Source organism: Oncorhynchus kisutch, linkage group LG12 (assembly GCF_002021735.2).
Source record: "Oncorhynchus kisutch isolate 150728-3 linkage group LG12, Okis_V2, whole genome shotgun sequence".
Lineage (NCBI taxonomy): Eukaryota > Metazoa > Chordata > Actinopteri > Salmoniformes > Salmonidae > Oncorhynchus > Oncorhynchus kisutch.
The window spans coordinates 41,745,959-41,766,924 of record NC_034185.2 but is presented as its reverse complement, the minus strand read 5'-3'; the positions used below and the strand labels follow the sequence as shown (position 1 = coordinate 41,766,924).

The window sequence follows — 20,966 nt, the reverse complement described above, 5'->3', positions numbered from 1 at the left end:
GCACCCAAGGGGCTAGAATTTTCAAGCTCTCCCCGTAGATTTTGATGGGATGTAGTGTCCCCATGAGTGACAGACCACTGAGCCAATCACAGCGTAACTAGAGAACATTACCAACCCCTATGCTCCGTATTTTCCGCTGGACGCCCCACCTCCACAGAAAGCATTGAGCTAGGCTGTAACACCTGCATTTTAGAGTTGCCTTACTCAAGAAAGCAAAAGAGACCATGTTTGTATGCAGCTTTATTTGATAATTTTGTATACATTGTTTGCAAACTGACATGTGACATGTATTAATTCCAAAATAAATGCAAAACAGGCAACAACAAAAAAAAACAGCCCTGAACGATGGGTCCACACTGGCTTGCCGTTCCAAATAAAGTGGAATATTTTTTGCTCATGTAATTTAGAAAACAAGTCGTTAGGTTAGGCAGGGCCATAAGTAAATAGGTAAACTGGGATATGACTAAATAATGAATCAGAGTGATTTCTCCACAAATAGACAGGTGTTGTTCTTTCCATGGTAACTTTCTATTAAAATGTATTGTAATGAGATATTTGATTTATTTCGGGATATGAATACCGAGTATGTGCACTTTACCGTTGGGACCATTTTATTTGTAAACTACACAGTAATGTAAAAGTTGTATTTTTTTTGTGATCAAATACGGAATATGGTGCACTTATCATAATTCTGTTTTAATCCGGAGAGGTGAGAGGTTTGCATATTTCCTTTGCCTTTCGAGTGAATTATAGTTACCTACCATGAATGTATTTGCTAGCGACAAAGGCATGGTTGTTGTGTCCAACGGCTTTCAGTCCTGGAGCCTTCACCAAGTGAGTGTCGAAGTGAATATATCAAATTAAACTCTTTACGACAATACATTACAGTATATCATAAAGGCATTTCCTTTTGACGGCCTAGTTACACCCTCACTCTAGGGATGGTTGTTTGAGACCAGAGCGCCGAGGCATGCGTCTAAATCGCTGAGCAGCTAACTTCAGAGCAGTGTGCCGATGCGGGCATCACTTTTTCAGAAATCCGTCATCAATGATGTCCGGAGCGTCGCTTGTCGCATGCTTTTTCTAACCGCGTGTTGCAAAATGCCAGATCCCAGTAGTTATATATGTGCCGTGTCAAAGGTTACGTGAACAACCACGATCAAAGGAACAATCCGGCTTTCACACAGCTCTGGGCCCGAGTTATAGATGTATTATTCCCTGATCAGGTAGTCAGGAAAAACCATGGTGCTTAATGATGTGTGTGTGCCCCCCCCCCCGCCCACAGTGTTGTAGTGTTGGTGTGAGTGATGACAATGGGGATATACTCCTGTTTATCTAGCTCTACTATCACAACAGCCCATCAAACTAATGTGGCAGAGAAAACCAACCCACAGATCATTAGATCGATACAGACAGCTGAAGTGTGTGTGGGGACTTGTATGGCGTACTTTGACCTAAGAGGGCAATACTATAAGTAACATTGTGAAAAGTGAGGAGAAATTGGTGTGTATGTGTATGTGCTTATCAGTCATCAATAGGAAATCTGTTTCTCAAAACCAGTTAATTTGACCATTGACATTGGTGTAAACAGGGTTAATCCCTAAACCTGCTTTCCCACCCCCTCATTCCTGTTCCTGCCCCTCTAACCTCTTCGCTCCTTCTCAGAGTTCACCGACTGCCTACCCTGCTGCTGCCAGCACAAAAGAATAGGCCATCCAGAGGCTTAATCTCTTCAACCCTACATCCCACCACTGCCAAGCCCAGCTCAACCCTGGGTATACAGCAAGGGCACATCTTCTCCTGGAAGGTCAAATCCATTTATACTCTGCAAAATAGCATCCAGATTACATGACACAGAGATATGATTTCAATTATTATATATTTTTTATTTATTTAACCTTTATTTAACTAGGCAAGTCAGTTAAGGACAAACTCTTATTTACAATGACGGCCCACCAGGGAACAGTGGGTTAACTGCCTTGTTCAGGGGCAGAACAACATTATTTTACCTTGTCAGCTCGGGGATTCAATCTAGCAACCTTTCGGTTACTAGTCCAAAGCTCTAACCACTAGGCTGCCTGCCGCCCTAGTGATGTGTTGGGCCAGGCTGTTTCTGTTTCTGTGTGTGTGTACGTGTTTAACTTTACTTGTGGGGACCAGAAGTCCCAAAAGAATAGTAAGCAAACACAATTTGACTAACTGGGGACATTTTGTTAGTCCCCACAAGGTCAAATGCTATTTCTACGGGGGTTTGGGTTAGAATTAGTGTTAGGGTTATAATTAGGTTTAGGAGCTAAGGTTAGGTATTGAGGTGAAGGTTTAGGGTAAGGGTTAGGGGTTAGGGGTTAGGCACAATAGGATTTTGAATGGGACTGAATTGTGTGTCCCCACAAGGTGTGGGGTGTGTGTGTGTCTGTGTGTGTGGGTGTGTGTGTGTGTATATATATATATATACTCACCCCATAGAGTAGACCCGGCAGTGTTTGGTGTGTATCCGTTGTGCCAGGCTGTACCTGCTGTCCAGACACACTGCCCAGGGCCCCTTTGTCCCTTCCTGACCCTCTAGTGCCAAGGGGCCCTCTGGGGAAGGGGGTGCACAAGACACCTGTAGGAGAGCCACAGGGGTCATCAGTAAACTTCTCCCCTAAAATATCATTTAAAAAAAGTGTTATTATTATATATTTGTTATTGTATTCTGCATTGTTGGGAAGATTAAGAAAGCATTTCACTGTTAGTATACGCCTGTTGTTTATGAAGCATGTGACAATTAAAATTAGATTTGATCGTTATCATCATCGCTATTGTTATCATTTTAATTGTAATAATCATCAACATCACATACTGTATAGTGTATACCATAGTTACCCCTTGCCCCTGTCAGATCACATATCCCCACACACACATATATTCATATTTCAACATGTTTTTCTTTCTCATCGAGTAGCACCGTCTCCATTTCTCCTCCTCTGCCCCTCGCCTTCCTTTCCTTTTGGTTTCAGTGAAGGAGAAAAAAGGTGGGACAGGGCACCTTAATCTTGCCTTAATGCTCAAGGATTCCATTGACTCCATGTTGCAGTGCAACATTTCTGTTTATTTTTTCATTACATGTTCTATATACTGTAAAGTGCATGTACTAACTGAAACTACATACAAAATCAATAGATTCATTTAATAGCTAGAGTTGAATGCGCACACGGCCAAGTTTCTCTTGTCAGCAGAAGAGAGTGAGAACAAGAGAGGAAGTGAGGAAGAGAGGAGGAGCGAAGAATAGGGAGAGGACGAGAGAAGGAGAGGGAGATATCTGCCCTTCCAGGCCCCTATCTCTCTCTACTGCAGCCACCATTGCCGACAAAAACACCAAGACTAACAGAACCAGTTGGCTTACACTGGCTGGTCTTAGTCTGTGGGGAGTAGGTATTTCTTTGTTTGGGACGGGGTGTATGTGTATATTAGAGAGAGACGGCAAACTCCAAAGCCAAAAAGACAAGGATGGGTGTGTAAAGTATGCTTGAAGAGCTGTGTGTGAGCCAAAGCCATCATTGATAGAGTGTATGTGTGTGCATGCATGGAGGCATTTGTGCATGCATACATACGTGTGTGTGCATGCATTCATGCATGTGTGTGTCCTGAATGTTTGTCCTGAATGTGTGTCCGGAATGTGTGTTTGGAGTGTGTGTGGGAGGTGTTGCGACAGACAGGATTTATGACTGTTTCTGTCTGATTGCTTTAGCTCTTCTATCTCCTCCAGAGACTGTCTGAACTGGACTGGACCAGCGGATATTGACAGAGACAGACTGATTATTTGTTCTAATCTGTCTTTCCCCATAGAGACCACTGCCCAGACAGAGACTAGTCATAATTCCTTCTCTTTCTGAACCACCATTTTAGCCCAACCCTAACCAGTGGCCGGTTGCACCAGTTGGTGGTTCGTGACTCTACGTCCAATGTAAAATGTGCTCTACTTTGCTGACATTTATGAATTCTTCCCCATGCCACTAATGGAAAGTGGACAAAGTCTAGAATCTCTAGAGGGTTCTTACGCTTTGTGATGTCATAAATCTTTGGAATTGATGGATTCCGACTTCTTCAATCTTTAGCATTTATCAATAGAGATGAATAGGAGGACCTCGATGCTTTTATCCTGTCCGAACAGAACTTTTGGCATGAAAAGAAAGCAGAAGGCAATAGGAGGCATGACCAAGTCAAGAGCTGTGACTTATTGTGAGGGAATAACAGTCACACTTGGAGCCTTGGGGACTTCTGTCAAGCACTCTGCAACAATGGCATTGTAAAAAAAAATCGCAGAATGGAATAGAATTTTAATGAATAGATTGTGTTGTGGTGAGCACCTTGAGATATGCTGAAATGGGAGGCAGTTATCCATCCATGTATTGCTGTGGTAGCGATGATACTGTTGTATTGGAGGATTTTTGTTTAGCTGTTGCAGTTATGTGTTGTAGAGGTTCCTAATTGCATTGGCCCATTATTGTTGATTTGAACATGTGTTATTGTAACAGTATGCTGGACTATATTGTGAGCTATTATAAATAGAAAGGTACTGACACGTTGTTGTCATTGTGAATATACTGCAACACTACACAGTATGTTACCTTGATCAGTCTCCACCTTTCCCACTGTTGTGTGTGTGTTGCATTGACTGCTAATGATTTGCCAAACGCAGTGCAGCGTACCTCTCTCACAAGTTGAGTTCCACCAGCCACGACGTCAGTCAGAATTACTGCTGAGGAAGCTGTTATAGTCACTGCAACTCCCTCTCCGCATATCAGATGAGATGATAGGCGATTCACCCCCAACAACCCTCCTTCACACACACACACACACACACACACACACACACACACACACACACACACACACACACACACACACACACACACACACACACACACACACACACACACACACACACACACACACACACACACACACACACACACACACATACACACACACACACACATCCAAAGGCTAATTCATTATAAGCTACATGCCTGCCATGTAAGATATACTGTAGAGTAAGTGCTTCGTCATTAGCAGAACTCTGTAGGCCCACGGTATATGAAAGAAAAGATAAGAGGTTTGCTGATGTTTCTTAACATAATTTGATTACAGAGGCACAATGGCCTTCGTTATCAGAAAATGGTTGGACTATAGCAATGATAAAACTTACTTTACTTTTTAAACAACTTGATTGATGCTATAGCCTCTCTCACACAGTGCAGTTGGAGTTTGTATTTAGTTGATTATAAGACACAAGGGCATAAAAGCCGACCCTGTCTCTGCCTCGCAATCTTTATCCTCAAACAACACATCAATCAAAAAAAGGCAAGAACATCTCATTGATTTCGTTAAATCGAGTACAGGCTTAACTGAATGAACAACAGAGACAGAATGCAGTATGGAATTTTATTACATCGTTTTGGGTATGGCCTGAGCCAGATGCTGATGACAGGTAGCCCTTTGCTGGGCAGGTGGCATCGAAACCCCTCGGCTGGAGGAAGGGAGTTCCAATGAGGGGCCTTAAAATTATTATAGCTGATGGTGGTGGGGAGGTGGATGGTTGTTGAAAACTGTTGCTGAAAACAGCTAGTGAGAGAACATGGGTAAGAGAGAGAGGAAAGTGATAATTGCAAAAGTGAGCCGATAGGTTGAACAGCAAGCATGAGGAATGTGAATTATTGTGCCGTGCTTATAGGCTATAAGCTAAATAGGTGAATGACATTCCACATGTGGCTAATAGGAAAGAGGAGAAGAAATAAGACGCTATAATGATGATGATACATTTGTATTCATTCTAACTATGTCCGTATAATAGGAAACAAAGTGACTTCCGGCGCCGACAGAGATGGCTGCCTCGCTTCGCGTTCCTAGGAAACTATGCAGTTTTTAGTTTTTTTACGTGTTATTTCTTACATTAGTACCCCAGGTCATCTTAGGTTTCATTACATACAGTCGAGAAGAACTACTGAACATAAAAGCAGCGTCAACTCACCATCAGTACGACCAAGAATATGACTTTCGCAAAGCGGATCCTGTGTTCTGCCTTTCACCAAGGACAACGGAATGGATCCCAGCCGGCGACCCCCAAAAAAATGACTTTGTCAAAGGGGGAAACAGAGCGGTCTTCTGGTCAGACTCCGGAGAGGGGCACATCGTGCACCACTCCCTAGCATTCTTCTCGCCAATGTCCAGTCTCTTGACAACAAGGTTGATGAAATCCGAGCAAGGGTAGCATTCCAGAGGGACATCAGAGACTGTAACGTTCTTTGCTTCACGGAAACATGGCTCACTGGGGAGACGCTATCGGAGTCGGTGCAGCCAACTGGTTTCTCCATGCATCGCGCAGACAGAAACAAACATCTTTCTGGTAAGAAGAGGGGCGGGGGCGTATGCTTCATGGTTAACGTGACGTGGTGTGATCATAACAACATACAGGTACTCAAGTCCTTCTGTTCACCTGATTTAGAATTCCTCACAATCAAATGTCGACCACATTATCTACCAAGGGAATTCTCTTCGATTATAATCACAGCCGTATATATTCCCCCCCAAGCAGACACATCGATGGCTCTGAACTAACTTTATTTGACTCTTTGCAAACTGGAATCCATTTATCCGGAGGCTGCATTCATTGTAGCTGGGGATTTTAACAAGGCTAATCTGAAAACAAATGTTATCAGCATATCGATTGCGCAACCAGGGCTGGATAAACCTTGGATCACTGCTATTCTAACTTCCGCGACGCATATAAGGCCCTGCCCCGCCCTCCTTTCGGAAAAGCTGACCACAACTCCATTTTGTTGATCCCTGCCTACAGACAGAAACTAAAACAAGAAGCTCCCACGCTGAGGTCTGTTCAACGCTGGTCCGACCAATCTGATTCCACACTCCAAGACTGCTTCCATCACGTGGACTGGGATATGTTTCGTATAGCGTCAGACAACAACATTGACGAATACGCTGATTCTGTGAGCGAGTTCATTAGAACGTGCGTTGAAGATGTCGTTCCCATAGCAACGATTAAAACATTCCCAAACCAGAAACTGTGGATTGATGGCAGCATTCGCAGGAAACTGAAAGCCCGAATCACTGCTTTTAATCAGGGCAAGGTGACCGGAAACATGACCGAATACAAACAGTGTAACTATTCCCTCCACAAGGCAATCAAACAAGCAAAGCGTCAGTATAGAGACAAAGTAGAATCTCAATTCAACGGCTCAGACACAAGAGGTATGTGGCAGGGTCTACAGTCAATCACGGATTACAAAAAGAAAACCAGCCCAGTCACAGACCAGGATGTCTTGCTCCCAGGCAGACTAAATAACTTTTTTGCCCACTTTGAGGACAATACAGTGCCACTGACACGGCCCGCAACTAAAACATGCGGACTCTCCTTCACTGCAGCCGACGTGAGGAAAACATTTAAACGTGTCAACCCTCGCAAGGCTGCAGGCCCAGAGGGCATCCCCAGCCGCGCCCTCAGAGCATGCGCAGACCAGCTGGCTGGTGTGTTTACGGACATATTCAATCAATCCCTATCCCAGTCTGTTGTTCCCACATGCTTCAAGAGGGCCACCATTGTTCCTGTTCCCAAGAAAGCTAAGGTAACTGAGCTAAACGACTACCACCCCGTATCACTCACTTCCGTCATAATGAAGTGCTTTGAGAGACTAGTCAAGGACCATATCACCTCCACCCTACCTGACACCCTAGACCCACTCCAATTTGCTTACCGCCCAAATAGGTCCACAGACGATGCAAACTCAACCACACTGCACACTGCCCTAACCCATCTGGACAAGAAGAATACCTATGTGAGAATGCTGTTCATCGACTACAGCTCGGCATTTAACACCATAGTGCCCTCCAAGCTCGTCATCAAGCTCGTCATCAAGCTCGAGACCCTGGGTCTCGACCCCGCCCTGTGCAACTGGGTATTTTTTATGAATTTATTTGCAAATTATGGTGGGAAATAAGTATTTGGCCACCTACAAACAAGCAAGATTTCTGGCTCTCACAGACCTGTAACTTCGTCTTTAAGAGGCTCCTCTGTCATCCACTCGTTACCTGTATTAATGGCACCTGTTTGAACTTGTTATCAGTATGAAAGACACCTGTCCACAACCTCAAACAGTCACACTCCAAACTCCACTATAGCCAAGACCAAAGAGCTGTCAAAGGTCACCAGAAACAAAATTGTAGACCCGCACCAGGCTGGGAAGACTGAATCTGCAATAGGTAAGCAGCTTGGTTTGAAGAAATCAACTGTGGGAGCAATTATTAGGAAATGGAAGACATACAAGACCACTAATAATCTCCCTCGGTCTGGGGCTCCATGCAAGATCTCACCCCGTGGGGTCAAAATGATCACAAGAACAGCAAAAATCCCAGAACCACACGGGGGGACCTAGTGAATGACCTGCAGAGAGCTGGGACCAAATTAACAAAGCCTACCATCAGTAACACACTACGCCGCCAGGGACTCAAATCCTGCAGTGCCAAATCCTGCTTAAGCCAGTACATGTCCAGGCCTGTCTGAAGTCGTCGTGTTTGGAGGACAAAGAATGCTGAGTTGCATCCAAAGAACACCATACCTACTGTGAAGCATGGGGGTGGAAACATCATGCTCTGGGGCTGTTTTTCTGCAAAGGGACCAGGACGTCTGATCCGTGTAAAGGAAAGAATGAATGGGGCCATGTATCGTGAGATTTTGAGTGAAAACCTCCTTCCATCAGCACGGGCATTGAAGATAAAACGTGGCTGGGTCTTTCAGCATGACAATTATCCCAAGCACACCGCCCGGGCAACGAAGGAGTGCCTTCGTAAGAAGCATTTCAAGGTCCTGGAGTGGTCTAGCCAGTCTCCAGATCTCAACCCCATAGAAAATCTTTGGAGGGAGTTGAAAGTCCGTGTTGCCCATCAACAGCCCCAAAACATCACTGCTCTAGAGGAGATCTGCATGGAGGAATGTGTGTGTGAAAACAGTGTGTGAAAACCTTGTGGAGACTTAAAGAAAACGTTTGACCTCTTGTCATTGCCAACAAAGGGTATATAACAAAGTATTGAGATAAACTTTTGTTATTGACCAAATACTTATTTTCCACCATAAATTGCAAATAAATTCATTAAAAATCCTACAATGTGATTTTCTGGATTTTTTTTCTTCTAATTTTGTCTGTCATAGTTGAAGTGTACCTATGATGAAAATTACAGACCTCTCTCATCTTTTTAAGTGGGAGATCTTGCACAATTGGTGGCTGACTAAATACTTTTTTGCCCCACTGTATATGAAAAAGGTGCTTTATTTACAGTTAGAGTTGGTTATAGACCAGCATAAATTCAAAGCTGGTCCATGCTGGTGTCGTGTCTCAGACTATGATTCAATTCAAATGACATGTTATTTTATCAAATCGATTACCTAACGTTTAATTGATTACATGATTGAATTAAACCATTAATAACCTGGGGCACCATGGAAGCATTAATTTATATAGAGCGGTTATCTCCCGAATCCACTCTCTTAAAGGTCTGGAAATCTTTTATATCAATAGCATTCAACTATTAATCGTCACCTCGATTGGTCTCATTCTGATTGTCGTAAGTACTTGCTCTGTACGAACTCTAGCTAACAAGTTGAATCAGCAAAACACAAATTGTCTTAATTATTTATTTACTAAATACCTAAATAATTACACAGAATTACATATATATACACAGGATAGATCACACATAGATTACTAATCATGTAATGAAAAGCCCCTAGTGGGCTAACCCGATATGACGGCTGGTTACACAAAGGAAGGGGGTTTGGTTTGAATGAAAGAGCGGGAAGACATAGGGACAAAGGGATTGGGTCTCTATTGGACCTTGAGAAGCTATGCTACCGTAAATACAGAATCGTATGCATTATAATAAGCGCCCATTCGGGAAATGGAAAATGCAAGATATATATTTACTCTGAGCTGCACTTCGATAGATGGGTCGAAGATGGAAGACTGTTTTGCCCAGCAGACATCGCCATTGTCCTTTGAAGAATCTTTCTGGTCGTAGTGTTGTGGAGCGGATATGTTGAAGTACCCTGTGGTTCTTAGGAGATTGTCTGTCCTTTTCTAGGCCACGTACGTTTACAGCTGCAGCTGATAACTCGACATCTAGGAGTTGCCATAACCAGCTCATGCTGTATTCTGGCTGGTCTAGTCGAAATGTACCATTCCAGCGTGGTGATCATCACATCCACATTGAAATTCGCCCTTCTAAACCTTAGGACAGCAGTCCTCATATTTCTGGAACTAAATGTTCATGATCTTTAGGGGGCTTTTGTACTGGGTAGGAGAAGGGGTGTGTTTCATCCTTCTAACCAATGTCTGTGCTCCCATGGATGGGGTAACTGATTGAGCATAAGTTTACTTATGAAACAATTCTCTCATTTAGAAGTTAAAATCACATTTTATGTTTGCCAGCTATATACAGTGCCTTGCGAAAGTATTCGGCCCCCTTGAACTTTGCGACCTTTTGCCACATTTCAAGCTTCAAACATAAAGATATAAAACTGTATTTTTTTGTGAAGAATCAACAACAAGTGGGACACAATCATGAAGTGGAACAACATTTATTGGATATTTCAAACTTTTTTAACAAATCAAAAACTGAAAAATTGGGCGTGCAAAATTATTCAGCCCCCTGAAGTTAATACTTTGTAGCGCCACCTTTTGCTGCGATTACAGCTGTAAGTCGCTTGGGGTATGTCTCTATCAGTTGACGGTGCCTGTTTAGTGGCCAGCCTGATCTCTCTATGGAGCACAGACTTCTGGGTAACTACACATCAGAACCCCAGCCCTTGTACAGTAGGTCCTAAATCGGCACAGAGTTACAACGACACAGAGTTACACAAAAAACTATGTACAATGTGTGCAAATGTAGTAAGATTAGGGAGGTAAGGCAATGATTAGGCAATAGAGGTGAAATAATTACAATTTAGCATGAACACTGGATTGATAGATGTGAAGATATCTAAAAATAACAATATGGGGATGAGGTAGTTGGGTGTGCTATTTAAAGATACAGTGATCGGTAAGCTGCTCTGACGCTGATGCTTAAAGTTATAGAGGGAGATATAAGTCTCCAGCTTCAGTGATTTTTGCAATTTGTTCCAGTCATTGGCAGCAGAGAACTGGAAGGAAAGGCAGCCAAAAGAGGTGTTGGCTTTGGGGATGACCAGTGAAATATACCTGCTGGAGCGCGTGCTACGGTTGGTGTTGCTATGGTGACCAGTGATCTGAGACAAGGCGGGGCTTTACCTACCAAATACTTATAGATGACCTGGAGCCAGTGGGTTTGGCAATGAATATCTTCCATGCCGTCCCTAGGAGGGGTGTGTCACTTGAGTGGGTTGAGTCACTGACGTGGTCCTCCTGTCTGGGTTGGCACACCCCTTGGGTTGTGCCGTGGCGGAGATCTTTGTGGGCTATACTCGGCCTTGTCTCAGGATGGTAAGTTGGTGGTTGAAGATATCCCTCTAGTGGTGTGGGGGCTGTGCTTTGGCAAAGTGGGTGGGGTTATATCCTGCCTGTTTAGCCCTGTCCGGGGGTATCATCGGATGGGGCCATAGTGTCTCCTGACCCCTCCTGTCTCAGCCTCCAGTATTTATGCTGCAGTGGTTTATGTGTCGGGGGGCTAGGATTAGTCTGTTATATCTGGAGTATTTCTCCTGTCTTATCCGGTGTCCTGTGTGAATTTAAGTATGCTTTTTCTTTCTTTCTTTCTCTCTCTCGTAGGACCTGAGCCCTAGGACCATGCCTCAGGACTACCTGGCATGATGACTCCTTACTGTCTCCAGTCCACCTGGCCATGCTGACCTGTTGCACCCTCGAAAACCACTGTGATTACTATTATTTGACCATGCTGGTCATTTATGAACATTTGAACATCTTGGCCATGTTCTGTTATAATCTCCACCCGGCACAGCCAGAAGTGGACTGGCCACCCCTCATAGCCTGGTCTAGGTTTCGTCCTAAGTTTTGTCCTTTGTAGGGAGTTTTTCCTAGCCACCGTGCTTCTACACCTGCATTGCTTGCTGTTTGGGGTTTTAGGCTGGGTTTCTATACAGCACTTTGAGATATCAGCTGATATCAGGGCTATATAACTAAATTCGATTTGATTTGATATGTAGCGAGGGCCAGCCAAAGAGAGCATACAGGTCACAGTGGTGGGTAGTACATGGGGCTTTGGTGACAAAACAGATGGCACTGTGATGGACTACATCCAATTTGCTGAGTATAGTGTTGGAGGATATTTTGTAAATGACATGGCCGAAGTCAAGGATCGGTAGGATAGTACGTTTTGCGAGGGTATGTTTGGCAGCATGAGTGAAGTAGACTTTGTTGCGAAATAGGAACCCAATTCTAGATTTAATTTTGGATTGGAGATGCTTAATGTGAGTCTGGAAGGAGAGTTTACAGTCTAACCAGACACCTAGGTATTTGTAGTTGTCCACATATTCTAAGTCAGAACCGTCCAGAGTAGCGATGCTAGTCGGGCGGGCGGGTGTGGCCAGCAATCGGCTGAAGGGCATGCATTTAGTTTAGCTAGCATTTAAAAGCAGTTGAAGGCCACAGAAGGAGTGTTGTATGGCATTGAATCTTGTTTGGAGGTTTGTTAACACAGTGTCCAAAGAATGGCCAGATGTATACAGAATGGTGTTGTCTGCGTAGAGGTGGATCAGAGAGTCACCAGTAGCAAGATCGACATCTGTGATATATACAGAGAAAAGAGTCTGCCCAAGAATTGAACCCTGTGGCACCCTGATAGAGACTGCCAGACGTCCGGACAACAGGCCCTCCGATTTGACACACTGAAATCTATCTGAGAAGTAGTTGGTGAACCAGAAGAGGCAGTCATTTGAGAAACCAAGGCTATTTTCATTATTTTTACATTTATTTAACCAGGCAAGTCAGTTAAGAACAAATTCTTATTTTCAATGACGGCCCAGGAACAGTGGGTTAACTGCCTTGTTCAGGGGCAGAACGACAGGTTTTTACCTCAGCTTGGGGATTCGATCTTGCAACCTTCTGGTTACTATTCCAACGCTATTGAGTCTGCCATTAAGAATGCGGTGGTTTACAGAGTCGAAAGCCTTGGCCAGGTCGATGAAAATGGCTGCACAGTACTGTCTTTTATTGATGGCAGTTATGATATCGTTAAGGACCTTGAGCGTGGTTGAGGTGCACACATGACCAGCTCAGAAACCAGATTGAATAGTGGAGAAGGTACGGTGGGATTCGAAATGTTCGGTGATCTGTTTGTTAACTTGGCTTTCAAAGATTTTAGAAAGGCAGGGCAGGATGGATATACATAGGTCTAAAACAGTTTTGGTCTAGAGTGTCTCCCCCTTTGAAGAGGAAGATGATCGCGGCAGCTTTCCAATCTTTGGGGATCTCAGAGAGGCTGAACAGGCTAGTAACAATTTTGGTGTATAATTTTAGAAAGAGATGATCGTTTTGCCCAGCTGATTTGTAGGGATCCAGATTTTGCAGCTCTTTCAGAACATAAACTGTCTGGATTTGGGTGAAGGAGAAGCGGGCGGGGGGGCTTGGGCAAGTTTCTGCGGGGGGTGCAGAGCTGTTGGTCGGGGTAAGGGTAGCCAGGTGGAAAGCATGGCCAACTGTAGAAAAATGCTAATTGAAATGATCGATTATCGTAGATTTATCGGTGGTGACAGTGTTTCCTAGCCTCAGAGCAGTGGGCAGCTGGGATGATGTGCTCTTATACTCCATGGACTTTACAGTGTTCCAAAGCTGTTTGGAGTTAGTGCTACAGGATGCAAATTTCTGTTTGAAAAAGCTAGCCTTAGCTTTCCTAACTGACTGTGTATATTGGTTCCTGACTTCCCTGAAAAGTTGCATAGCTGCAAAATCCAGCTTCCTGAATCCAAGTGTTTGACACGGGGGGAGGTGACCAGTAACTTTAGGATCAAACTTTATAATTGTAGAAGCAACAGTACATTTTCATACTTTGGTCATCATACTTTGATCTGATTTCATCTAAATATCATAAAATTTCATTGAACACATGATTGACTGTTCATTTTCTACCAGACTCGCATGGGTCGTGAGGTGAGGGTTTGTTACTACGCTGATAAATGACAATATCCATCCGGACCTTTGCCACCTAGATATAGGGAATAGGGTGGCAATTTGGATACAACCATTAAATGAGTGTGACCCACCTGTGGTGTAGTGATGTAGTGAAGGAACCTCCTAGCTTCCTCCTCCAGGGAGTGGTTGTCACTGGCCCACGGCTCGAGCTCTATGTGCCACCTGGGAGACTGGAAAAAGCAACAGGGAGACAGCCAATCAGCATCAGTGTTACTATCAGTGTGGAAAATGACTGAGGGGATCAGATTAATCTGGCCCTGGCTCCTGGGTAGGCGTGTTTTGCACTAGGTGAAAGATGATTGCTTTCGTTTCGAAACCGTGCTGCCTCCCAGACATGAGCCAGGTCCCCGTTCAAAGCCCCCGGTGAAGTTGGCTCAGAACAAATGTGACATAATTAACCACAAGTAGTAATGAGTATGATTCTGTGTTTTCACATACAAAATAAATGTTGTAATGCCTCTAACAAGTTAGAAAATTCAAACATATATTTAATGGAAAAGAGATTTTGTATGGTTTTCTAAAAATTACCGTGCTGCTTTGTTGACAACATGACCAAGCGGCACAGATTACTGATTTGAGACGGGTGCTCCTCTCTCACCGCTTTTGCTCATTCCCATTACGGGCCACAGACCGGTGCTCCACTGCTCAGCATAATCAAATCCACCCTCTGTCATCCATTAAAGTGACATTAATGCCAAAACCTTGTGTCCTGCTACAGTATCCACCCAACTGTGAGACTGGAAACGTGTTTCTGTTTCTGTCCCAGTACATACCCCTCTACAGGAGGGTTTCTGTGTCACATTCCTGTTGTTCCTGGCTGCTTTACAGGCCTAGGCTCAGTGACCTCATTCATCATCACAGGAATGTGTCTGTTTGTGATTACAGCAGAGAGAGAGAGAGAGAGAGAGAGAGAGAGAGAGAGAGAGAGAGAGAGAGAGAGAATAATAGCAATGTGCTGTGTTCCAGCAATCTATCTCCATTTTGGCCAACTAGACAACTGGAGGAGTACGTTCCATGGTGTGGTTCTGTTTGCACTACAATTATAGAATGATGATAACTGGATCATGTTGGCATGTGTCTGTGTTCCCTTTCTGTGTTTTCATGTGGACAATATTAACAGTGTGTATGTATTTTCATGTGTTGTAACTGTGCACAGTGTACTGCAGCCAATGTCTATGTGATAATGCCCGAGATGCCTTTGTTTGGAGGATATATTGGCACGGATGTTGTTAGCAAATCGTGCCAATATATCTTTCAAACATCGGCTTCGAGGGCATTATCACTTTTGTACAACGGGTTACCAATATATTAAAATAATGATTGACATATTTTCATAAATGTTTTTATTTTGATGAATGTATTCATACTATTTCATCCTTCCACAAGATATAGTCCCGACACAAATCTAGGGTTGCTACCCAAGCCGACTTTGTTGTTGTTGTTGTTGTTCGTTCTATCGGTTCGGTTGCCAGAGACACGACACAATCGTTCAGTCTTTTTGTTCTGTATCTATCCACGTGACCCAGTCGTTCGTTCTAAATGTTCCATTGCCATACTGGCTGGCAATATTCTCATCACTTGCTTGCTAGCTAGCCAACTACAGCTAACTTAAAGTCGTAGTGCTAGCTGTGCCACTAGAGATCCTGGTTTGAATCCAGGCTCTTTTGCAGCCGGCCGCAACCGGGAGACCCATGGTGTGGCACACAATTGGCCCAGAGTCGTCTGGGTTAGGCGAGGGTTTGGCCAGCAGGGATGTCCTTGTTCCATTGTGCACTAGTGACTCCTGTGGTGGGCTGGGTGCAGTGCACACTGACATGGTCGTCAGGTCTACAGTGTATCCTCTGACACATTGGTGCGGTTGGCTTCTGGGTTAAGTGGGCATTGTGTCCAGAAGCAGTGCAGCTTTGTTGGATTGTGTTTTGGAGGATCTAAGCTTCCAGCTTCAGATTGAAGATCAGATCAAATTTGATGACCAATTTATGCAGAAATCCAGGTATTTCCAATGGGTTCGCATCCTTTTTCTTGCCACTGAATGTAATGTAAGTGCTTTAATGTGTTTGGACCCCATTTAGAGTAGCTGCCTTAGCAGCAGCTAATGGGGATCCCTAATAAATGCAAGTACAGTAAAGGGAAACATTGATAGTGTTAACAGGGAAAACTCTAGAACAGTGGTCACCAAACTGGGTCAAAAAAAGGGGTCTGGGTCAAAAAAAGTTACAATAACAATATCGAGACTATATACAGGGGGTACCGATACAGAGTCAATGTGCGGGGGACAGGTTAGTCAAAGTAATTTGTACATTGGTAGGGGTGAAGTGACTATGCATAGATAATAAACAGTGAGTAGCAGCAGTGTAAAAAACAAATGGAGGTGGGGGGTATCAATGTACAGTAGGTCCTGGATGGCAGGAAGCTTGGCCTCAGTGATGTACTCGGCCGTACGCACTACCCTCTGTAGCACCTTACGGTCAGATGCCGAGCAGTTGCCCGACCAGGCGGTGATGCAACCAGTCAGGATGATCTCGATGGTGCAGTTGTAGAACGTTTTGAGTATCTGGGGACCAAATCTTTTCAGTCTCCTGAGGGGGAAAAGGTGTTGGTGTGTTTGGACCATGATAGTTTGTTGGTGAAGTGGACACCAAGGAACTTGAAACTCTCGACCCGCACCACTACAGCCCTGTTGATGTTAATAGGGGCTGGTTCAGCTCTCCTTTTTCTGTAGTTCACAATCAGCTCCTCTGTCTTGCTTACACTGAGGGAGAGGTTGTTGGCACCACACTGCCTGTCTCATCATTGTCTGTGATCAGGCCAACCACTGTTGTGACGTCAGCAAACTTAATGGCGGTGCTGGAGTTGTGTTTGGCCACGCAGTCGTGGGTGAACAGGGAGTACAGAGGGGACTAAGCACACACCCCAGGGGCCTCAGTGTTGAGGATCAGTGGGGCAGACATGTTGTTGCCTACCCTTACCATCTGGGGATGGCCCGTCAGGAAGTCCAGGATTCAGTTGCAGAGGGAGGTGTTTAGTCCCAGCGTCCTTAGCTTAGTGATGCGCTTTCTGGGCACTATGGTGTTGAACGCTGAGCTGTAGCCAATGAACAGCATTCTCACATGTTGTTCCCTTTGTCCAATTGCGAAAGGGCGGTGTGGAGTGTGATAGAGATTGCATCATCTGTGGATATATTGGGTGGTATGCGAATTGGAGTGGGTCTAGGATATCCGGGATGATGGTGTTGATGTGAGCCATGACCAGCCTTTCAAAGCACTTCATGGCTACCTACTTGAGTTCCACGGGCGGTAATCATTTAGGCAGGTTACCTTCACTTCCTTGGTGGTCTGCTTGAAAAATGAAGGTATTACAGACTTGGTCAGCAAGAGGATGAAAATGTCAGTGCTTTGAGTACACGTCCTGGTAATCCGTCTGGCCACACGGCTTTGGCCCCGCGGCTTTGTGAACCTGTTTGAAAGGTCTTGCTCACATCGGCTACCAAGAGCGTTATCACACAGTCATCCGGAACAGCTGGTGCTCTCATGCATGCTTCAATGTTGCTTGCCTCGAAGCAAGCATAAAAGGCATTTAGCTCATCTGGTAGGCTTGCGTCACTGGGAAGCCGGCGGCTGGGTTTCCCTTTGTAGTCCGTAATAGTTTTCAAGCCCTGCCACATCCGACGAGCGTCAGAGCTGGTGTGGTAGGATTCAATCTTAATCCTGTATTGACGCTTTGCCTGTTTGATGGTTTGTCTGAGGGCTTTGCAGAATTTCTTATAAGCGTCCGGATTAGTGGTCCGCTCCTTGAAAGCGGCAGCTCAGCCTTTAGTTTGATGCGGATGTTGCCTGTAATCCATGGCTTCTGGTTGGGATATGTATGTGTGGTCACTGTTGGGACGACATTGTCAATGCACTTACTGATGAAGCCGATGACTGAGGTGGTTTACTCCTCAATGCCATTGGATGAATCTCAGAACATATTCTAGTCTATGCTAGGAAAAAAGTCATGTAACGTAGCATCTGACCACTTCCGTACTGAGAGAGTCACTGGTACTTCCTGCTTTCGTTTTTGCTTGTAAGCAGGAATCAGGAGGATATAATTATGGTCAGATTTGCCAAAAGGAGGGTGAGGGAGAGCTTTGTACGCTTCTCTGTGTGTAGAGGTAAGATGGTCTCGAGTTGTTTCCCCCTCTGGTTGCACATGTGACAGGCTGGTAGAAATTAGGTAAAATAGATTTAAGTTTGCCTACATAGAGTAAAACTGACACAATCACACTCTCAACACTGGTTATTAACACCAACACTGGGATTATTTTACACCACCGATTGTTAATTGTACTATTACAGAGTTCTTTTAACTCCTGAATCAATCTCATCTACCCCCCAAAAAACTATTTAAACAATTCTGAATCGACAGTAGAAATGTTCCACTGAAAAATCCATACTAGGTCACACTGGCAAATTTGCTGTGAATTGTTAACCAGAGCCTTGGATCAAAACTACACAGTAGAAAAGGGTGTATAAAAATAACAGTGTTGACTTATTTTAACCCAGGATGAGTATTTTCAACATTATGAGGAGTTAAATCACCCGGCCTAGACAATCTGGACCCTTTCTTTCAAAAAAATTCTGCCGAAATTGTTGCAACCCCTATTACTGTTCAACCTCTCTTTCGTGTCGTCTGAGATTCCCAAAGATTGGAAAGCAGCTGCGGTCATCCCCCTCTTCAAAGGGGGGGGGACACTCTTGACCCAAACTGCTACAGACCTATATCTAACCTACCCTGCCTTTCTAAGGTCTTCGAAAGCCGAGTCAACAAACAGATTACCGACCATTTCGAATCCCACCATACCTTCTCCGCTATGCAATCTGGTTTCAGAGCTGGTCAATCACCACATCCTCATCGGCAGACTCGATCGCCTTGGTTTCAGAAATTATTGCCTCTCCTGGTTCACCAACTACTTCTCTGATAGAGTTCAGTGTGTCAAATCGGAGGGCCTGTTGTCCGGGCCTCTGGCAGTCTCTATGGGGGTGCCACAGGGTTTAATTCTTGGACCGACTCTCTCCTCTGTATACATCAATGATGTCACTCTTGCTGCTGCTGGTGAGTGTCTGATCCACCTCTACGCAGACGACACCATTCTGTATACTTATGGCCCTTCTTTAAACACTGTGTTAACAACCCTCCAGACGAGCTTCAATGCCAGGGGCCTCCAATTGCTCTTAAATACAAGTAAAACAAAATGTATCCTCTTCAACCGATCGCTGCCTGCACCTGCCCGCCTGTCAGACATCACTACTGCGGTTCTGACTTAGAATATGTGGACAACTACAAATACCTAGGTGTCTGGTTAGACTGTAAACTCTCCTTCCAGACTCACATCAAACATCTCCAATCCAAAGTTAAATCTAGAATTGGCTTCCCATTCCGCAACAAAGCATCCTTCACTCATGCTGCCTAACATACCCTTGTAAAACTGACCATCCTACCGATCCTCGACTTCGGCGATGTCATTTACAAAATAGCCTCCAATACCCTACTCAATAAATTGGATGCAGTCTATCACAGTGCCATCCGTTTTGTCACCAAAGCCCCACATACTACCCACCACTGCGACCTGTACGCTCTCGTTGACTGGCCCTTGCTTCATACTCGTCGCCAAACCCACTGGCTCCAGGTCATCTACAAGACCCTGCTAGTAAAGTCCCCCCTTATCTCAGCTCGCTGGTCACCATAGCAGCACCCACCTGTAGCACGTGCTCCAGCAGGTATATCTCTCTGGTCACCCCCAAAACCAATTCTTCCTTTGGCCGCCTCTCCTTCCAGTTCTCTGCTGCCAATGACTGGAACGAACTACAAAAATCTCTGAAACTGGAAACACTTATCTCCCTCACTAGCTTTAAGCACCAGCTGTCAGAGCAGCTCACAGATTACTGCACCTGTACATAGCCCATCTATAATTTAGCCCAAACAACTACCTCTCCCCCTACTATATTTATTTATTTATTTTGCTCCATTGCATCCCATTATTTCTATCTCTACCTTGCACATTCTTCCACTGCAAATCTACCATTCCAGTGTTTTACTAGCTATATTGTGTTTACTTCGCCACCATGGCCTTGTTTTTGCTTTTACCTCCCTTATCTCACCTCATTTGCTCACATTGTATATAGACTTATTTTTCTACTGTATTATTGACTGTATGTTTGTTTTACTCCAATTGTAAATGAGAACTTGTTCTCAACTTGCCTTCCTGATTAGATAAAGGTGAAATAAAAATAAAAATGAGCTCTAGTGTCGGAGTATAAAATTATGCAGTCAGCAGTGTAAATTCAACTAAATTTAGTGGAATTTTAACACCATTTTGAGTGAAATTAACTCTGAAAATGTGACACTACCTGCAGAGTAACTTTAACACTGTCACGCCCTGCTCTGTTTCACCTGTCCCTGTGATTGTCTTCACCCCGTCCAGGTGTTGCTTATTTTCCCCAGTGAATTAATCCCTGTGTTTCCTGTCTCTCTGTGCCAGTTCGCCTTGTATGTTTAGTCAAGTCAACCAGTCTGTTTTTCCCCGTATTCCTTTTCTATTCTCTTTTGCTAGTCTTCCTGGTTTTGACCACTGCCTGACTCTGGACTACTTGCCTGATCATCCTGCCTGCCATGACCTTGAATCTGCCTGCCCTTCGGTACCTATTGGACTCTGAACTGATTTAAGTCTACTATGGAACAACAACAGTTTGTGGTCATCTGGAGAAAGTTATGGCAGAGGTGAGAAAGGTATTTGAGTGTTCGGTATCCGGGAGA

The 20,966-nt window shown here is 44.4% G+C and overlaps 1 protein-coding gene across 1 annotated transcript in view; it reads right to left on the bottom strand.

Annotated features, from left to right (window-relative positions):
• LOC109900323 (methyltransferase-like protein 24) overlaps positions 1-20,966 on the bottom strand; it is a 77,972-nt gene that overhangs the window by 16,186 nt on the left and 40,820 nt on the right. The window contains exons 2-3 of the mRNA XM_020496014.2: positions 14,246-14,344; positions 2,460-2,605 (exon numbers count right to left, since the gene is read on the bottom strand). Of these exons, the coding sequence (XP_020351603.1) occupies positions 2,460-2,605; positions 14,246-14,344 (245 nt within the window). The remainder of the gene's footprint in view (positions 1-2,459; positions 2,606-14,245; positions 14,345-20,966) is intronic.